Source organism: Mastigoproctus giganteus, chromosome 2 (genome assembly GCF_048544385.1).
Source record: "Mastigoproctus giganteus isolate SK-2022 chromosome 2, ASM4854438v1, whole genome shotgun sequence".
Taxonomy (NCBI): domain Eukaryota; kingdom Metazoa; phylum Arthropoda; class Arachnida; order Uropygi; family Thelyphonidae; genus Mastigoproctus; species Mastigoproctus giganteus.
The window spans coordinates 175,704,184-175,721,732 of NC_143576.1; the positions used below are offsets into that span (position 1 = coordinate 175,704,184).

Genomic DNA, 17,549 nt, shown 5'->3' on the forward strand with positions numbered 1-17,549 from the left:
CCAGATCCTGCCGCAGCAGCACACTGCCACTAACAACCCTGCCAACCCCTGTACCATCCGCAAACCCCGACACTAAGCCCGATATACCTTGATCAATAAAGGCAGTCTTCTAATTGAATTTGCGGAGGAAAGAAATGTTTTCCTCGTGAACTTATTCTTCAAGGAAATGGCCCAACGAAAACGAAGGTGGAAGAGCCCTCTTAGAAATACTAGTGAAATGGACTTCATACTGACCAACAACAAAACGATATCATTGACTGCTCAGTCTTGAATCATTTTTATGTTCAAAGCGACCATCAGTTACTGAGGTAAAAATAAAACTCGATTGCAAGAAAGAGCCAAAGAAATTGGTCAAGTCAACTAAAATGAAGATCGACACCTACTAACTATTGGAAAATCATCAAAACTTTGACCTACGTAGAACAGCCCAATCATTTTCATGTGCTGCAAGACCTTCTTAACCGAAATTTCAATGGATAATGACAAAGTCAAGATTATTGTAGACACTGCCCATGCTTTTGCACCTAGTGTAAAACAAGAAAAACCAACCAGAATATCAAAAGAAACAACTGCCATGATGAAAAAGAGATGAGAAATGAAGGAAAGTGGTAACATAAGAAACAAGGTAGAAAATGAAGAAATTTGCAAGACCGTAAAAAAGCGCATCAAGAGAAGAAATGCGCAAATTCAACGTTGATCTCGTCAGAAGAACACTAGAAGAAAATCGAGGGCTAAAGAAAGCAAAATGAAAAAAATGATTACACGCAAGAGCCAAATGTTTGCTTTGAAGCTTTGAGGATGGTGCCACAATAAAAATCTAACAACAAATACTAAAACGAGTGGAAGAATTTAATTTTTCTAAGGATAAAGTACAACAACTGGATCCAGCACCAGATTCAGAAACTGTACAAGAAATTTTGATAGAAGAAGTAGAAGATGCTATAAAATCAATGAAAAACGGCAAAGCAGCAGAATCCTATAAAGTCGCTGTTCAAATGTTGAAAGCTGAACGCCAACCAGTATGTAAAGCAGCTCTAACCAAACTATTTACAAAACGTCTTGTACTTAACAAATAATATGTAACATAGAAAAATGCAGAAGCCATTATACTGCACAAGAAAGGTGACACGGCAGATTTTAAAAACTACCGACCAATAAGCCTTTTGCCAATTTTCTACAAGGTTTTCACAAAAATACTCTCAAGAAGAATAGGCACAATACTTGATGCGGCACAACTCAAAGGGCAAGCAGATTTGTGAAACGTCTTTAGTATACAATGGATCACATCCAAACAGTGCAGCAAGTTCATCGACTGTGAAAAAGCACTCGACCCAGTCACAAAACAAGTAATAATCAACGCCTTAATGATACAAAGCTTATTGATGTAAGCTTTGTAGACAAAGCTTACATCAATATCCTCTGATCAATATATAAAAAGTCGACTGCATCAATACGGGTCAACAATCATAAAGTTCAGATCAACATAGAAAAAGGCGTCCAACAAGGAGAACAGTCTCTCAACAACTATTTTCTGCCTGTATAGAAGAAATTTTGCGCAAGATAAATTGGGATAATAAAGGACTCAAGATAAATAGAGATTACCTAAATCACTTACTATTTGCAGATGATATCATTCTCTTTGCTAATGATCCGGAAGAAATGCATCAAAACATTGAAGAACTGAAGCACGAAGTTCGGTTTAAAGATAAATATCAAGAAAACAGGTTATGTTCAACAAATTTACAAGACCAAAGAAAATCATGACCAATTGAAAGAAACTAGAAGAAGTGGAAAGGTATGTTTATCTTGGACAAGGATTTCAACAGATGAAAATTGAACGGCTCGTAAATTGGGATGGCAAGCATTTGGGAAGCTTAATATAGTCTTCAAGACAAACTTGCCACTCTGTCTCAAACAAAACGTTTTTGATCAGTGTATCCTCCCTGTCCTAACATATGGTTGTGAAACATGGACATTGATTTCCAAAGCTTTACAAAGACTGAGGATAACACAAAGAAGTATTTTGAACATAAGCAAAAGAGACTAAGAAACATGTGCATCGATTCGCCAACAAACCAAAGTCTGTGACATCAATGAAAGAACAAAACGCTTAAAACGGAAATGGGCCGGTCACATATCAAGAAGAACTGAAAATAGATGGACCAAACCAATTTTGGAATGGACATCGTTTGACTCTAAACGCCCAAGAAAAAGACCCAAGATGAGGTGGACCGATGAAATTGCGAAATTTGCTTGTGTTCTATGGCAACAGTAAGCACAAGGCCGCAGTTGCTGGGAACGTGCTGAGGAATCCTCCATCCTGCAGTGGGTCGAAGAAGAAGACGGATGATGAAGTTTACTACTTATGAAAGTTGTTGTTCTTGGTTGGGTGTTTTTAAGAGATCGGCAAATAAGGCCATGTTGCTCATGGCCTTATTTGCCTCAGTGTACATTGTCTGTAAATTGTGTTATGAGGTCGATTTGCAGACTGGGAGAAAACACTGAGTTTCCAGGAGAAAAACCATGCTACCGTCGCCCGAGACCGATTGACTCAGCCACATTGTGAAAACGACCCATAAAAATTCCTCCCGTCATCGACGGGATTCGAACTCAGGTCTCCTTATGAAAGGCTGGCATTATGTACATTCTGCTATAGGTTTCAAAGTATATTTGGAATCAACGTCTATGCCTACGTACTAATGTTTGGACACTGCTACATAAAGCGCCTTTCCTATTTCCTCTGATGAGATGGTAACACCAACGAAACTGCTAACAGGGTTGAGGCTCCTTATTATACATAAAGATGATTTATGCTACTCGAAAGGGGAATGCCTTTTGATTTAGTGCAACATCGAGGCAACTCCTTCTACTGGTGTTGAACATCAAAGAGCCATAATATTACTATAATATTACCATAAGTATTCGTTTTTTCCTAGTTAAAAATTCGGTTTGCCTTTAAACCAGTATGGTCGATGTAAGCTTATATATGTTCTGAATCATTATTATTTTTAAATGTATTCAGAAATTAAAGTCTAAATTTCAATTCTGTAATTTCCATCCATCTTTCTTTTTCAATTTAATGCTTATTTTATTTTCATTTATTTCGGATTGTTATTGAAATATAAATGATAATATTCTTCCAGAAAATGGAAAATAAAACTCTTTTTTTTGCCGGTCACAGTCGGCCTCCTTAGTGAGAAGCGTAAAGGTCGCTGTTTGTCTTATAATTAAAAGTCTTGATGTCCATCTGAGCCGAAATCTTTTATTCTGAACGAGTGCTGTAAGTGACAGGAATCTTGATGAAAACGTGAAGAATCAAAGCTTAAATCATTTGTGATAGATTTTCCTCAGCTTGATTGGCTAAGGTTAATTCCAGGCTCACGTAGCTGAAAACTTGCTGAGCTATGGCGGAGAAGGAAACAAACAATTATTCTGAATAAGAAAAGAAAGCTAAAGAGTGGAGGAACTTCGTATGAATTCTCCAAAGTGGAATGCTTGGTTGCTTAACAGGGAAGTATGTAATTGGCTAAATGCCAGAGGAGACAAGATTTTACTTTTCGTATATCTCAACGCATTCAACATGTAGTACCAAGCAATAAAGTAAAATTTTATTTGGAAGAATCCGCCATTTGTTTGCCCAAGAAAATTACAAGTATTTCTTGTAACTTTATTTCGTGGAAATTAACGATGTTTTTCAGGAAAGATATCCTAAATGGGATATTTGTAAATTTCTAAATGGTTAATAGAAAGAATGGTTAAAGAGCCTTATGGTCTTAAGGCTCTTCTGTTGAACAGAAGAGCCTTCAGACCATAAGGCCAAGTGAGCGATCATGGGACACTATACATACTCTTCATGTTTCGGATTGAAGTTCTGGTCTCTTCAGGGGGCTAGAGGTCCAAAACACGTAAAAACAGTGGCATTATATTAAGTGAGAATCAACAATTTAATAACTTTGTATTTCGATTAATCAGCTGGAAAAAAGCTGAAGACTTTTTCAGCTGTTCAATAGGCACACTTTTAATAATCTTTGTGTGTAATATAACTGAAGGAAATTTATAGCAAAGGCTTCATGCATACAAGGACTATAAACCATTACTGTAAATGTGATGGAAAAACTGTCAGTTGTATACCAAGACAAAGGCACCCTAAGTACATTAGAAAAACGCACCAATCTCATGTTGTGAAGCAAGTCACATTGAGTTGTTATACTGCATGTGATTGACAGAAAATCGGTTTGACTGCGTATACAAATGAAGATTTTGCTATCTCATTTACGTTAATATTTCTTGTAACTCTTAAAAAAGTATCGAAAAATTAATGAAAATAAAAAGTCGCAGCGATTAAAAATGCAACATTATATAGTGCTTTTGAAAGAAAGATTCTTTTCCGAGACTGTTATTTATATACCAGAAATCAAACAAACGAGTAGCCAATAAAGAAACAGTTCATTTTAAAGAGACTAAGCAGACATGTGAGTGGCAGTGTGGTGTTGGGTAACAAGACAGTTGATGGACTGCTTAAAAGAAATTGCTGCATTAAGTTTTTCGTATTGTCTAGAAGGCCGCTGGAAACCATAAATGAAAGTATTTTTAAAAAGGAAAGAAAAATAATGTAGATAGATAGATAGATTACTTTGCTGTCGACAGATTTGAAGATTGCAGTGATAGTAAAGTTATCTGGTTTCTGGCTGACTCCATTTTACTTAATAAGAGCTATGGGCATTAAAATATTGAGTTATTTCTTTCCACTTGCTATTTTCCCTGAATAATATTACGCTTTGATATTACTAAAGCAGCCTTGTCCATCTTCATAAACTATTTAATTTTTAATACAGTATATGAGTTCTATCATCTCTTGAAGATGCTGCATGTAGATAAGGCTCTTCCACCCTCAACCAACATATGTATCCTTCCCAACAGCACACGTCATATTCCTGAACGTCAGAAGTAATGGGGGTAGCCAGAGGAAATGATGTACGAATATTTCGCTCCAAATATCTCTCCTAGATGAGGCCTTCAAAAATTAATTAACGAAGCAGTCCAGGAGCTGTGATTGGATTATAATAATATAAAACCGAACTTAGCAGAGAAGCAATTAATGCTTTATGCTTGTTCTCTTCGTCCCGAAATCTTAATTAGCCTAATTGAGTAATCAATTAAGTTAAATTATGTTAATTTCTCCGCCTACTCTAAGCTCAGGTATCGTCCCAGTTAGCGCCTTCGGATTTCAAAATTTTCGTGTTACAACTCCATCAGTTAAGCGAATTTCGGAAGTCGCAGCTTCAATTTCATTAGTCATTAAGTCCAGTTCTAAATTAATGTTTTTTCTACATCAGAAATTGGTTCAATTTGTTTAATAATCTTCTTAGATATCCAGTGTTGGAATTTTGTTAAATATAGAAATTTCTGAATTATTTTTTGTGAAATGCTCGGTTTAGAAAATTGACGTTGTTTCCGTAAATACATTATAGAAAAATGGGGTGGCGTAGTGCTGAGGATGGCCTGGTCAAAAATAGAGGACTCGTTTCCACCTATAGCTATTTTGTGTACGAGTTTGGGGCAAAAATCCACGCGATGTGATGTTAAATATAGAAGTAAAAGCCTACATCTCTAAAGGTAATATCAAAAAGTAAAAGGTGACGTTATTCTTCGTGTAGAAAGCTAAACAGAGAATGAGAAAGCGAAAAGTAGAAGAATCGATAAAAAGGAGAAGTTTATAGTCAGAAGGAACAAAAACGTAGAATGGGAAACTGAACAATGAAATAATAAAATGAGAAATAATGATGTTACGAGGTAGGGGTCATAGGTTAAAAGTATTCGGATAGAGGAGAGAGAGAGAGAGAGAAACATGGAATAAAAATGGAATAGAAAAGGACAGATAAATAAAAGAAATAGTGATAAAGGAGCACTAAAACCGAAAAAAACACGAGTATTTATTTATTTACAAGACTATTTCAAGTGTACTTAAGGGTTGCACTCACCTCCTCCGAGTTTCGACGGAGAATACATTTAATCCTTTAGGAGCACACGCACAGCACCGACGGAGAACAAGGACGAAAAAGGTAGACCAGGGGGTCGGAAAGGTTTCACTCCACAGTCTGCGAAGAGAGCATTAGAAAGAATGTCCTTCCGCTCAACAGGAGGAAGCGTGTACGTCGTCTCCACTCCAGTCCTCTCCGAAAGCAACAATCATCTCAGTTCTTTTAACAGGTCTTCGAATCCTCCGTCCGTCCGTGAACTGAACGCCCGGCTGTTGCAGCAGCACCTTCCACCATCCGAAACCTTCAGCCAGGGGGTGGTCTGTGCAAGAGCCACCAGCGTCTGGAGACAGTGGCCATAACTGTCGGCTCTACACCATCATCCGATCTATTACGCCGGCCGAGAGAGCCAAGGACGTCCTCTCGGGCAGCTGGCGATCGATATCGACACGACAGAAAGGCTCTCTTGCCCTTCAGCTCGTTCTCTTCTCTTTGCAACCCCGCCGCCACCCGTCGCCTCTGCCGCCACCAAAGCCGCCACCACCTGAGGCAACTGTTCGGCTTCCTCCCCCATCTCTAGAAAATCTCCTCGAGGAATGGGAGGGTTTCGCTTGCATTTCGATGACTTGCATGCGATTAGCTTTGACGCAAACAAGGCGAAGAGGTGGCTCTGAGTAAAATGGCTTGGGGAGGAAAGATCATAAGAAAGCTATCATTTTTGTCAGAAACAACTGTGGACGTTCTTATATTGGACGGGACGACTGCAGGAACGAAGCGAAAAATCTGTTAGTTCTGATTCAAGAGGGAAACTTGGGATTCAGTTCCAATCAAATAATATCCTAGAAAGGACCTAATAAATTTAAATTTCCTAGAGTGTTCGTATTAATGTATACCCCAAGAATCAAGCCAAGCCTATTTACCCAGATTAAATCCATGTTCACGCAAAGAAACAGCGCAGAGAAAGATCTGATTAAAATTTTATCTCACTAAAACTATATATTAAAAACACATTACTGTTTGCAGATCTCGTTTACAGATGGAAACTTCTGGAGTGATCATTTCCTTCTACAAAGTGCTGTGGACAATCTCAGGAGAGATAGAGAGAGGTTTTATAAAATTTCCTGCTTGATTGACATTATCTAAGCGTTGGAACGAAACTGAATCAATTAATAAGGTGGGTTTGAGGTTAAAACCTCAAACTGGTTTACTCAAGAAACATGGGAGTTCGCAATTTTCAAATGTAATCGTCTCCACATTTAATCTAGAAACTGGCATGATTTATGTTTCATCAGAGAAGAAATCTGCATTCGCGCATTCGATAAGCAGCTCTAAATAGGCAAAACATGTGAAAATCAGAAGATCAGGACTGTTTGATTAATACGACAGTTATTATACGACGACAATTATCAGACGATTAATATGGTCTGAAATTTTAAATTCTGAATGCATTCCATTGTTGATCTGGCAGTGTGAAGAAGTGAGCACACTGTCTTGGGTAACTGTCATGTTTGAAAACTGCATGTCCTCGCGGCTAGCACAGAAGCTTCCATCGTCTTCCTCCAACACAATTGAAAATGCTTTGGTTCGAATCCAGTCCCTAGTCAGAGTTAGCTGGTCTCGAGCTGAGTCACATGGTTTTTTTGTCCAGAAGGCTCTGGTTTTCAAATAACATAGAATAGACGCAATTCGCAGAGGCAATACCCTCATGTCTCATGACCTAAGTTGCCTTAGAGTAAAAATTAAAAACAAAAAAGAGTAGCACGTCAGAAATATGCGTTGACCATTCTGGATAAGTTAATCAACACATTGAGCTGCTCTACAAGACCTTTTTTTCATATACTGTATCTTTTTATGATTTTTTAAGAAAAAAACCGCACAGTATATAAAAATTTCCTTTGAAATACAACTTCTATATACAACCTTTAACTCTATTAGATAAAGTTTTGCTGTTCAACAGGAATACAACTGAAAGAGCGTCTGCAGTTTTAAAAATGACTGTCAGCACCAATATTGTGAACCATATTAAGATATTCAGTAGCAAGGGTATTTGGTAGTAAGCAGACATGTGTGATGGACAGCTACATTCCTTAAATATTAAAATTCACCTCAATTAACTTAACTGACCCAACCTCATATATCTGGTGTGCGCGTGTGTGGTAAGCAACTAAGGCTATGAGGCGTTAGTATACTGTGTCTATACTCAGGTACGTTGCAAAAAAACATTCGTGACATCATAGACGTGTTCAAACACAGGTATTTTTCACACGAAGTGGTAGGATGGTAATTATAACCATTTCGAATGTTCTCTTTATTTAGCTTCGGAAAACCATGAAGCTATTACAAGTAGATTTCTGTTTAATGGAGTTTTATAAATAACTAATCAAAAAAGTCTCGATATTTTCTTAATCGTATCACATTAGATAATTTTTCTTGAAAAGAGCAGTGGACTAAGGCACATCTAAAGGCGCGATTGAGAAAAAGAAGAGAAACATGCAGAGAGAGAGAGAGAGAGAGAGAGAGAGAGAGAGAGAGAGAGAGAGAGAGAGAGAGAGAGAAAATAAATTCAACTAAAATGCAAGAGCGTTCATCGACACGAACAAAAAAAAAAAAAGAAAAGAAAAATCGGAAACGTCGATAAGGGTATCGTAAAGGAGCAGTTCAATTACCTGACGGAAAGTGGAATTAGGTCCAATGCTTTGCTAATATAACGCAAGTAGAAACCAACAACTTCACAGGATTCTTCCGAATCACAGACAAAAAGGAAAAGGAATTCAGCGTAGCAAGTGCATCATCACAAAAACAGACCTCTTGCAGATACTCGAGAAATAAAGGGCTTCAGAAACAGGAAACTTTTGTAGGCGAAACTAAACACGGATAAGAAGCTCTTAAAATAAAAAAAGATGGTAAAGAAATCCATTTAAATTCAACATCTTTCGTACATCAGTTACTTTCGAATTAATTTCCTTTCTAGTTCTACTTTTTAGGAATGAACTTGTAAGCTTTAAGCATCCGAAAAATGCCACTGATTCGAATTGCAATCTACACATCGCTAACTTGATTCCTTTCTACACTGCTCGACAAAATTAACTTTGAAAATGTGGTGTAACTCGAGCAGCTTACGATGACGCGGGACAAAATTTGGTATGGTGGTGTACCATAGAATCATGGTATCAGTACGGAGTATAATCCCCTCCAACTGCTAAACAGGTGACAGCAGGAAACTATGCTCGATATAAGAGTGTCTATAAGATTCTGTGACAACAAATCCCATTCCTCCACCTTATCTCATCAAGTGACTGAAGAGTTGGCTGTCAGCGTGCAATCCGACGCCCAATTTATATTTATTTATTTATTAAATCCGTTTATTATTGTAACAAGTGTTTGCTTTCACCCCTATTACACGCCAACCTCTAGAAGGGTGTACAAAAATGCAAGAATTGCAATTATATACAATATTTACACAAGTGTTATATTTACAATATTATTTACAAAATGCAATTATTAACAAAATTATTTACAGTCTCATACAAAAGTAGATGTGTTGAACATCTACTTTTACAGCCATTTCATGTTGGTCATTCCATCTTCTTTATCCGAGTAGTTTCCTCCTGTTCTATAGCTTCAAGCGCTTCAGAGAGGCTCTTCAGTCTGTACTGTTTGCTTTAGGAGTATTTCACAGGATCTTTTGCCAATGAATTGAAAAGGGTGATTGCGTTGTTCGGAAAGAAGTTCTTCAGACAGCAGAGGTTGGACAGTGTAGAATGTAACGGTAGGGGATTGTCATTACTGCGTCCAGCAGTGATAAGTCATCGAAGACTGGAGGCGTCAATCACACCGGTAAGCGTCTGAGAAAGCAGAAGAATATTCCTGGATGCTATGTGGACTCTTCAGAGAGTAATATTTAGGTTGATATGTTAAACAGCCCTGGAAATGGTGAATGCGTTGCCCGTGACCCTGTTCATCCATCGCATTACCCAGTAATCGACTGCCAGGAATCTGTTTATGTACGACGTCGGAGCAAAAAGCCAGATTGATGATGCATATAGTGCGATAGGTTGTAGGCACCGCTGGACGTATCCTCCAACTACATCGACGTTGAGTAACCCCGTCAGCTCTTGTCGAATTGCTCACATCGCCGAGAAATTCTTCGATCTCATGGTCGAAAAATGGTTGAGACTTCATTTCCTTATCTGCAATCCTTGTGATAGGCTGTGATGTCATTTTTAATTCTCTTTTTTGTAAAGGTAATTTCAGCTTATTTAGATATGCTTAGCTCCAGACCTATTTGCAGTAGATAGGCTACAAGGCTGTTGATCAGGACGGAGACTCGCTGATTTATGAGGTGACGTTATGTATAATTTGAGGATAAACATGAAGAGAAATCAGTGTACCTTGCGAGGAAAGGTTCTAGGGCAGCGGTGAACAGCAGACCGAAGAGGACACCTACCTCCCTGCGGTACTCCTCGCGTTATAACGCACTCCTGTTGGAAAGATTTAGGGCTGATGACAGTGGCGTATCCAGATATCATTGTAAAGGGGGCATGGCAATCAGGTGGAGGTAACATCGTAAGGGGGACATGGCGACCAGGCTTTTGAGTTTTTTTTAAAACACCTCCTGCGTTCTGTTTCTTTAATTTCATTTGGTTAAGGGGGCATATGCTCTCTCTGCCCACCCCCCAGCCTTGCTTTTTTTTTTTTTTTTTTTTTTTTTGCGGGCTCCCAGGCCTGGGCAGCCTGTGAGCGGGATAGCGGGCACCCACTGGTATTGCACTACCTCCAGTGGGTGCGGGATTTCGTGCACTTTGTCATGTAAAAGGTTTAAAAAAAAAAAAAAACAGGCCTGGCTACTCGCGCCTGGGGACAGGTACCAGACAGCAGCTGCACAGGTATTGGCTGCTCCTTTGCGGAGGTCCTACATTCAATACGGATCCACTAGGTGGAGATGGGCTATGCCTAGGGGCCACCCTTGATACCAGGACACACACACACGTGTTTTGTACTGTGTTTCCGCAACTGTATTGTGAACAAAATATATATATATATGCTAGGGTAATTATATATATATGAGAATGAAAATGTACATAAAATTGTATATAGATTATTGTTTATGTTTCTTGAAATTGTACATAATATTTGGGTGTGTAAATAAATGAAAAAAAAATGCCCACCCCTGAATACGCCCCTGGCTGATGATGAGTTGTCTTGGTGTAAGGATGAGGCTGATGGTGTTTAACAGGCCTCCTGTAATACCGAAGTACTTTTCTAGAATATAGATGAGAGCGGGATTGAGAACTTATCACAAGCAGATGAAATATCAAGTAAGATGACATCCAACTGAGATTTAATGTTGAGAGCAATTTGAATTTTAAATAGGATGTCCAGCAAGTTTGTATATGTAGATCTTTTGGGGATCACAGTATGAAGATGTTTAGGTCTATGAGAGCGGTCAGGGGCTTGAAACCCGGTCTATTCAAAGGGCGTGTGCTACTGCAGTCCAGCTCCTGACCACTCGGCTACGGAGGCCGTCATGTTTTCCGACACATATTCGATCGGATTTCAGTCTAGTGATCATGCTGGCCATGGCAGTCATTGGATATCTTCAGGTCCAAGATATTCCTCCAACACTTTAGCTCAATGTGAAGTGGCGTTGTGGTGCATGAAAAGAAAATCTGGGCCAGCCGCACCCCTAAAAAGACACACATGGGATTCAAGATCTGTTCTCGGTACCTCTGCACAATTACGGTATCAAAAACACGAAGAGGAATGCTGCCGCTGATCACTGTTCCGCCCCACACGGAAACGCACCTTCTCCACTGTAGTACGTGTCCCTTTCTCTGATGGTGGAGAAATGGGGCCGCATTCCTCGTTTTCTCCAGATGAAATAACGTCTAGAATCTGTTTTTAGGCAAAATCGGAACTCCTATTTTATCGTGAACAGTGTCTTCGGTGACACCGTTCACAATAAAATATTCATGAAAAGCATTTTGTTCTGTTAATTTTGTCAAGCAGTGTACTAATCATTTCGTTCAGTGAATTTGTCTAAGTATTTTTTTATTCGAAAAAATTAGAAAAATACTGAAAAATTACGATACTAAGCTGGTTCAGTATTTCATTATAAAGCGATTTTATAATTGCTGATCGATCCATAATATTTATTTTTAAAATTGTAGTTCGAATTTTTTCGTCAAATGCAATTACAACTAATATTTCAATTCAAGCTGATGAAATATCGCAGATATCTTTCCAAAACATGAAACCATTAAGTTTTGAAGCCAATATATCTTTGTAAAAAATATCACATTCATAAAAGTTTAATAAACTACCTTGCAATTTAAAATAGATAAAAGGATATAGAACTGTGGAAGTTGTAAGAGCCAAGGTAATATGACCCATAGGAATGGTTCGCTATCCAACCAACCAGCTCAGTTTCTGTGATTTTTATTGATGTTTAAAAAAAATTGTAATAAATTTTCTGGGTATATCCGATGCCAACGTCTTCATTGAAAACGCAACCGATCTTTGAAGACGCGAACGTAAAACAACTGAAATCATGCATTAAAAATGATTGGAAATAAGAGTTATTATATTAATGTAGTCATTCGAAAGTAGAACTCTATTTCAAATAATTCGAGAACAAAAGAACAAAATTTAAATATTCTTTGTTGTCATGAAAAATGAATTCAGGTGGAACTTCAACAAAGAACGTCTTCTAGTCCCAGAAGACTGTTCAGAAACATTTTAAACAACAAACATATAGTGCGGTTGTTATTGAATTTTTCACTGAAAAGAATTGGAAAATCTGAAGATATTTTTATGTATTAGCTTTTGAATAGCAGAAGTGCACTAAACTTAGGGACAACGAACCATTATTCTGGTAAAAAATGTTAGTTTTTTTTCATGTAATATCGAATACAATTAAAGAATATTAGCTAATGTTTACAGCGCTTTATACTTAGTCATATATACACGGCGTCAGCTGAATTATAGGTTGGATTCATGTCCAACTACAACCGGAGCTCGTATCGAAATAATCAACTAAAAATAAAATTTAAAAATCGTTGCTATTTTTTAATGGGCGGGTGGAAAATGCCCGCATCATTCAAGGTTCGGATCCCGTGAATGACGCAGGGAATTTTTGGGACTTTTTTGTTTTCATAACCTGGAAAACAAGGAGTTTTTCTCCAGAAAACAGGCAAATTGACCAAAGAATATACGCAGTTTAAACGCACAATATACTATCGCCTCAAAAATCTCAAATTTCCAAGGCTGCTGCAGTCTTCTTTGATCAGTAGTCGTGACTACTGATCGTTTGAGGCTGTTCAGCAAGTTTCCCACAGTAAGTGATTTGTTAAACATTTTTATAAGACTCGCAGTAGCAGCTTTTCGTTGCCATTTATTATTTTTGCAGTGATGAGTCCGTTCGGGATGGGCCAGATGGAAGTTGCGTGACATAACCAGTTAGTTCTTAGTTCGGCAAATTTTGTGCTTCAGAATTTCAGCGAAATTTTATGCAATCAACGATGTCATCATTGAGCGGATGCTTTATTTCGAACTCTCATACTGAGTCCATCATTCTTTTGCTATTCACTTAGAAAAATACGTTACTCTCTCTCAAAAAATCAGAATTATTATTAGAAACAATAATAATTTCGATTTATTAGAAAGTTAAGAAATTAGTGAACTAATTACTAGTAACCAAAATATTCTTTTTTTTTATTTACATTAAATTAAAGCAATTCTTTTAGATGATAAATAACGAATTTTAAGGATTAAAATTCCAATATTTCATATACATATTATTTTTATTTATTTATTATTAACTGTATTTATATTAATATTTTATGGGATTGGTAACATACTACGTACGAGGCAGTTCAGGAATCAAGGCTGCAATATCAACCGAAAATTATTAAAACGAACGAGTTGAAACGAAATTCCTTGGGTGTAATGGAACATTGCATCTTAAGGTCTCAATAAAAATTATTTACTCTGAGTCTTGTTTACAAAGCTCCAAAGGGAGGATAACATCCTGGTGCATTCAGTTTTGGAGGGGATTTCTTCCGTGGATTGGTCACTGATCGTTGATACTGTTTCTCATTTAGGATATTGACTCGGCCACGATGCGAATAACGGTGTGAAAGAAAGATCAAACGAGCTTTTCTAACAGATGGGAGTCGAACTCGGATCCGTTCCACATGTACCAGAACAGCAAAATTCCTCGGGGAAATCTGAAGATCGCGATGGACGCCTGTGAAAGTATGAAGAGGAACGAGGGGTTTTCAATGCATCACTTTTAAAACACAAAAAAGGGCTGTAACTCAGCGGAAGGAAGGAATTTCAGAAAACATATTTATGAGAACTTTTCAATTTGGTCAGTTTTGTAGAACTACTTCTGTAATTCTGTGTGTAACTTAGAAACTTCGTGTAGAATAAAAGAGATAATTTGATAGTCTCCAAGAGTACTTGGCAGGTCGTTGACGCAGATCAGAAACTCATTTGTCCGATCATATTATTAATTTGCCTTACATTGGTACAAAATATGAAAAATAAGATGAGTGAACTTTTATAATTAAATTTATTCCTAATAATTATTTTCCATAACATGGCGTATAAATAAAATCATAAATAGCAGAGGGTAAACAAATATGAAATACTAGATAAATTCACTTCAAAGATACACAAATCAGATAATTATTGTCTGATTTGAATTTTTCCATTTTCGTCACAGCACACTCAGCGTGACAAAATGTTGCACACCGAACACGTGATCCACATTTCACCTCGAATATCCTGGAAAATCTTTCTGTCATAAAATAGACTCTATTCAATTCGTAAAATCTTTCATCTGGCCAGCTTGACTGGTCTTCGCGGAAATGATTTCACATGTATTCTTCTTTCGACTGCAATTTTTTTCTTGATTTCTTTCAGAGGATAAGTCTTTGAACTCTGTTCTATTTCTTTAAGACGATGATGACCTTATCACAACAGATGAAATACGCTTTCTGTCATGCTATGAGTCCATTCATTTTTTAAGCTTTGGATGAACTAACCATCATCAGCTAACGTGATGGTGGTTATTTTCAGAAAACCTAATATTTATACACCATCTTTCAAGACTCCTTTTTTCAGTATGAGAAGTGCATGGAACTCTTACTCAGAGACACCCTGTGTATGTTAAGCATGAATCATGCTTTGCTGTACAGTACTTCTAGGTCTACTTAGTGGTGATTCTCCATGTGTAATGCTGTTTATCTTGTGCTAGAATAGCCTGGAACATCTTCTACTTGCTCAGTAGAAATATCTATATTATTCTAGGAGTGCGAGCAGTTGCCTGAATTATTTGTATCAGTGCAGAAGAGGTAATATTTGAGTCATGATGAGTGTTCAGTATTATATTTGAAAATTACTGTGTCTTTTAGTCTGTCCTTAAGGAGATGAAAAGGAGGACACGAAGTCACTGGCCATTGGATTAGACCAGCTGAATTGGTATCAAGTAAAAAGCTCTTCTAGTCATGGTTAAAATTCAATCTGTATTCTCAAGGTGCTATTTACATAAAAACAAAGAATGGGCCTTAAGTTTTCTTAGTCAGCGAGGTAGCACAGTGGTTATAATCACCGTCCTCCCTATACCGGATGGCAAAGCCCCTGGTTCGAATTCCGTGATGGCGCGAGAAATTTATGGTTCCTTTTTCACTCGGTGACTGAGCTAGTCGGTTTCAGGCGTGGATATCAATATCTCCCCCCCCCTCGGTTTTTCATCCAACAAAACAGGCAAACAGACCAACGAACACAAGCAATTTATGAACATATTACACAAGGGCAGAGGATTTGACTCTCGGGTGGTATTAATATAACAATTTTTATTTAAGTTTTCTTATCATGTAAATTCCTCTGACTCTACGTAGGCGCTCGCGGACAGCATGGCGGTTTTAACTACTGTCCTCCCACATCGGGTAGAAAAGATCGAAGTAGCGAGGGTTGCATCGATTTTTGGCCCTGAAATTAGGACCCTTCGCCTAGAAAACGGCAAACCGACCAAAGAATATGAGTAATTATAGACAAAATGTACTAACGACTCATCGCCTTAGTTGCTATGGCGCTTAATACACACTCTTAACCGAACCGAACCTATATCTATGTGTCATTCTGGAAGTATAAACAGAAAACTTTAATTTTTTTTAAAAGAAAGAAGAAAAATAAACTCGCAAGTTATTTCAAAATAGGCAAAGTTTGTTTTTCCGAACTAATCGCCAACTCCAAGATTAAACAATTGAGAATCAGAAACAAAGCAGGTGAAGGAGAAGCAGAGCAGAAAAACGCAGTTACCCGTATCGAATAGAAGGTTAAACCCAACAAATTTTAAACACATTTCTTTCTGTACAGATTGAACTACCTGAAAAACTATTTTCTTTGAATAACTCTCCAACAATTTTCTTTTCTCAGAGTGTAGCGAAATTAGAAATCTAATATAAATACTGACTCCAAGCACCGTTCTTTCGTTTATAAATAATACGCATTTTTCTGTTATTTATTTATTTTTTTTTCCAAATGGCTCTCCTCTCAAAATTTCCTACACTTTTTCTAATGTTCATTTTTATAAACCCAGCGAAGCGAATAGTCTAAAATTCTTAAAAGCAGTGACAAAGCTAACACAATTATGACACCACTTGGCGTCCAACAACTGTCACATACGCGCAGTCATCAGCAATTATGAGGATACACTACGATGAACAAAAAATACCTTGGAGTACTTTTTGTTCATTTTGTTCACAAAAATGTTTTTTCACGCAGCACTAATAAATGTAAAGAGACAGCTATAATTCGGCTTAGTTTTGTTTGCCACTTTCAAATTAAACGAGTCAGGATTAAAAACATCAATACTGTAAAGTATCAACAGTTCTGCCTGCGCTCAGTCAATTCACTTTAATTATTCGAATCGAGCGATCAGATTTCGCTTAAACTTCACTTAAAGTAAATGGATCGCACTTGTAATCTCACAGAAACCGACCACAAAATACACACGCAATATACAAACAGGATATAATGAAGCCTCGTGCCTTCGTTCAGGAGGAGAGATGATGGTTTAAAAAAACGTGCCAAGTAACTTTTTGGGCAGCGTGTATACAAACGTGTGTACCTAAATAAAATATTTAATGGCATTTCTTAGTTGAGAAAAGTGGCTGAATCTTAACGTACGAAGTTCTTCACGTGCGACATTTTTCACACATTAATGACTCGATCTTTTTAGATAAGTAAAGGGTTCATAACCCTTGTTCATTAAGCAAAAAAAGGGCTCGATGAATCCGTTTACATCCACTTTGATGCACTTCTATAACCGACGATGCGCGCGCGTGCATCCCTCTTGAGATATTAAATGGTAACGTTACACGACCCATGAGACGCTTCTATGGCACACTACTGGAGAATGACAAGCAAACATTCCCTGCAAGCTTCAAATTACTGTTGATGGAGATGTGGAAGCGATGCTCTCCAGCATAAACAGTCCAGGAGGAAGGCGGTGAGCGTGTGTTAAGAATCGAGCGTTTTCTGCTCGTATATAAAACTGTTCTC

General features: G+C 37.7%; 1 protein-coding gene across 2 annotated transcripts in view; it reads right to left on the minus strand.

The window, feature by feature from the left end:
• LOC150089769 (uncharacterized) overlaps positions 1-17,549 on the minus strand; it is a 157,948-nt gene that overhangs the window by 85,993 nt on the left and 54,406 nt on the right. The window contains exon 1 of one of the 2 annotated variants that reach the window (XM_090368798.1): positions 5,982-6,258. The exons of the other annotated variant lie outside the window; for it this stretch is intronic. Within the exon in view, the coding sequence (XP_090224924.1) occupies positions 5,982-6,009 (28 nt within the window). The 5' untranslated portion in view covers positions 6,010-6,258. Of the gene's footprint in view, positions 1-5,981; positions 6,259-17,549 lie in introns of those variants that run through there. 2 annotated transcript variants of the gene reach the window in all.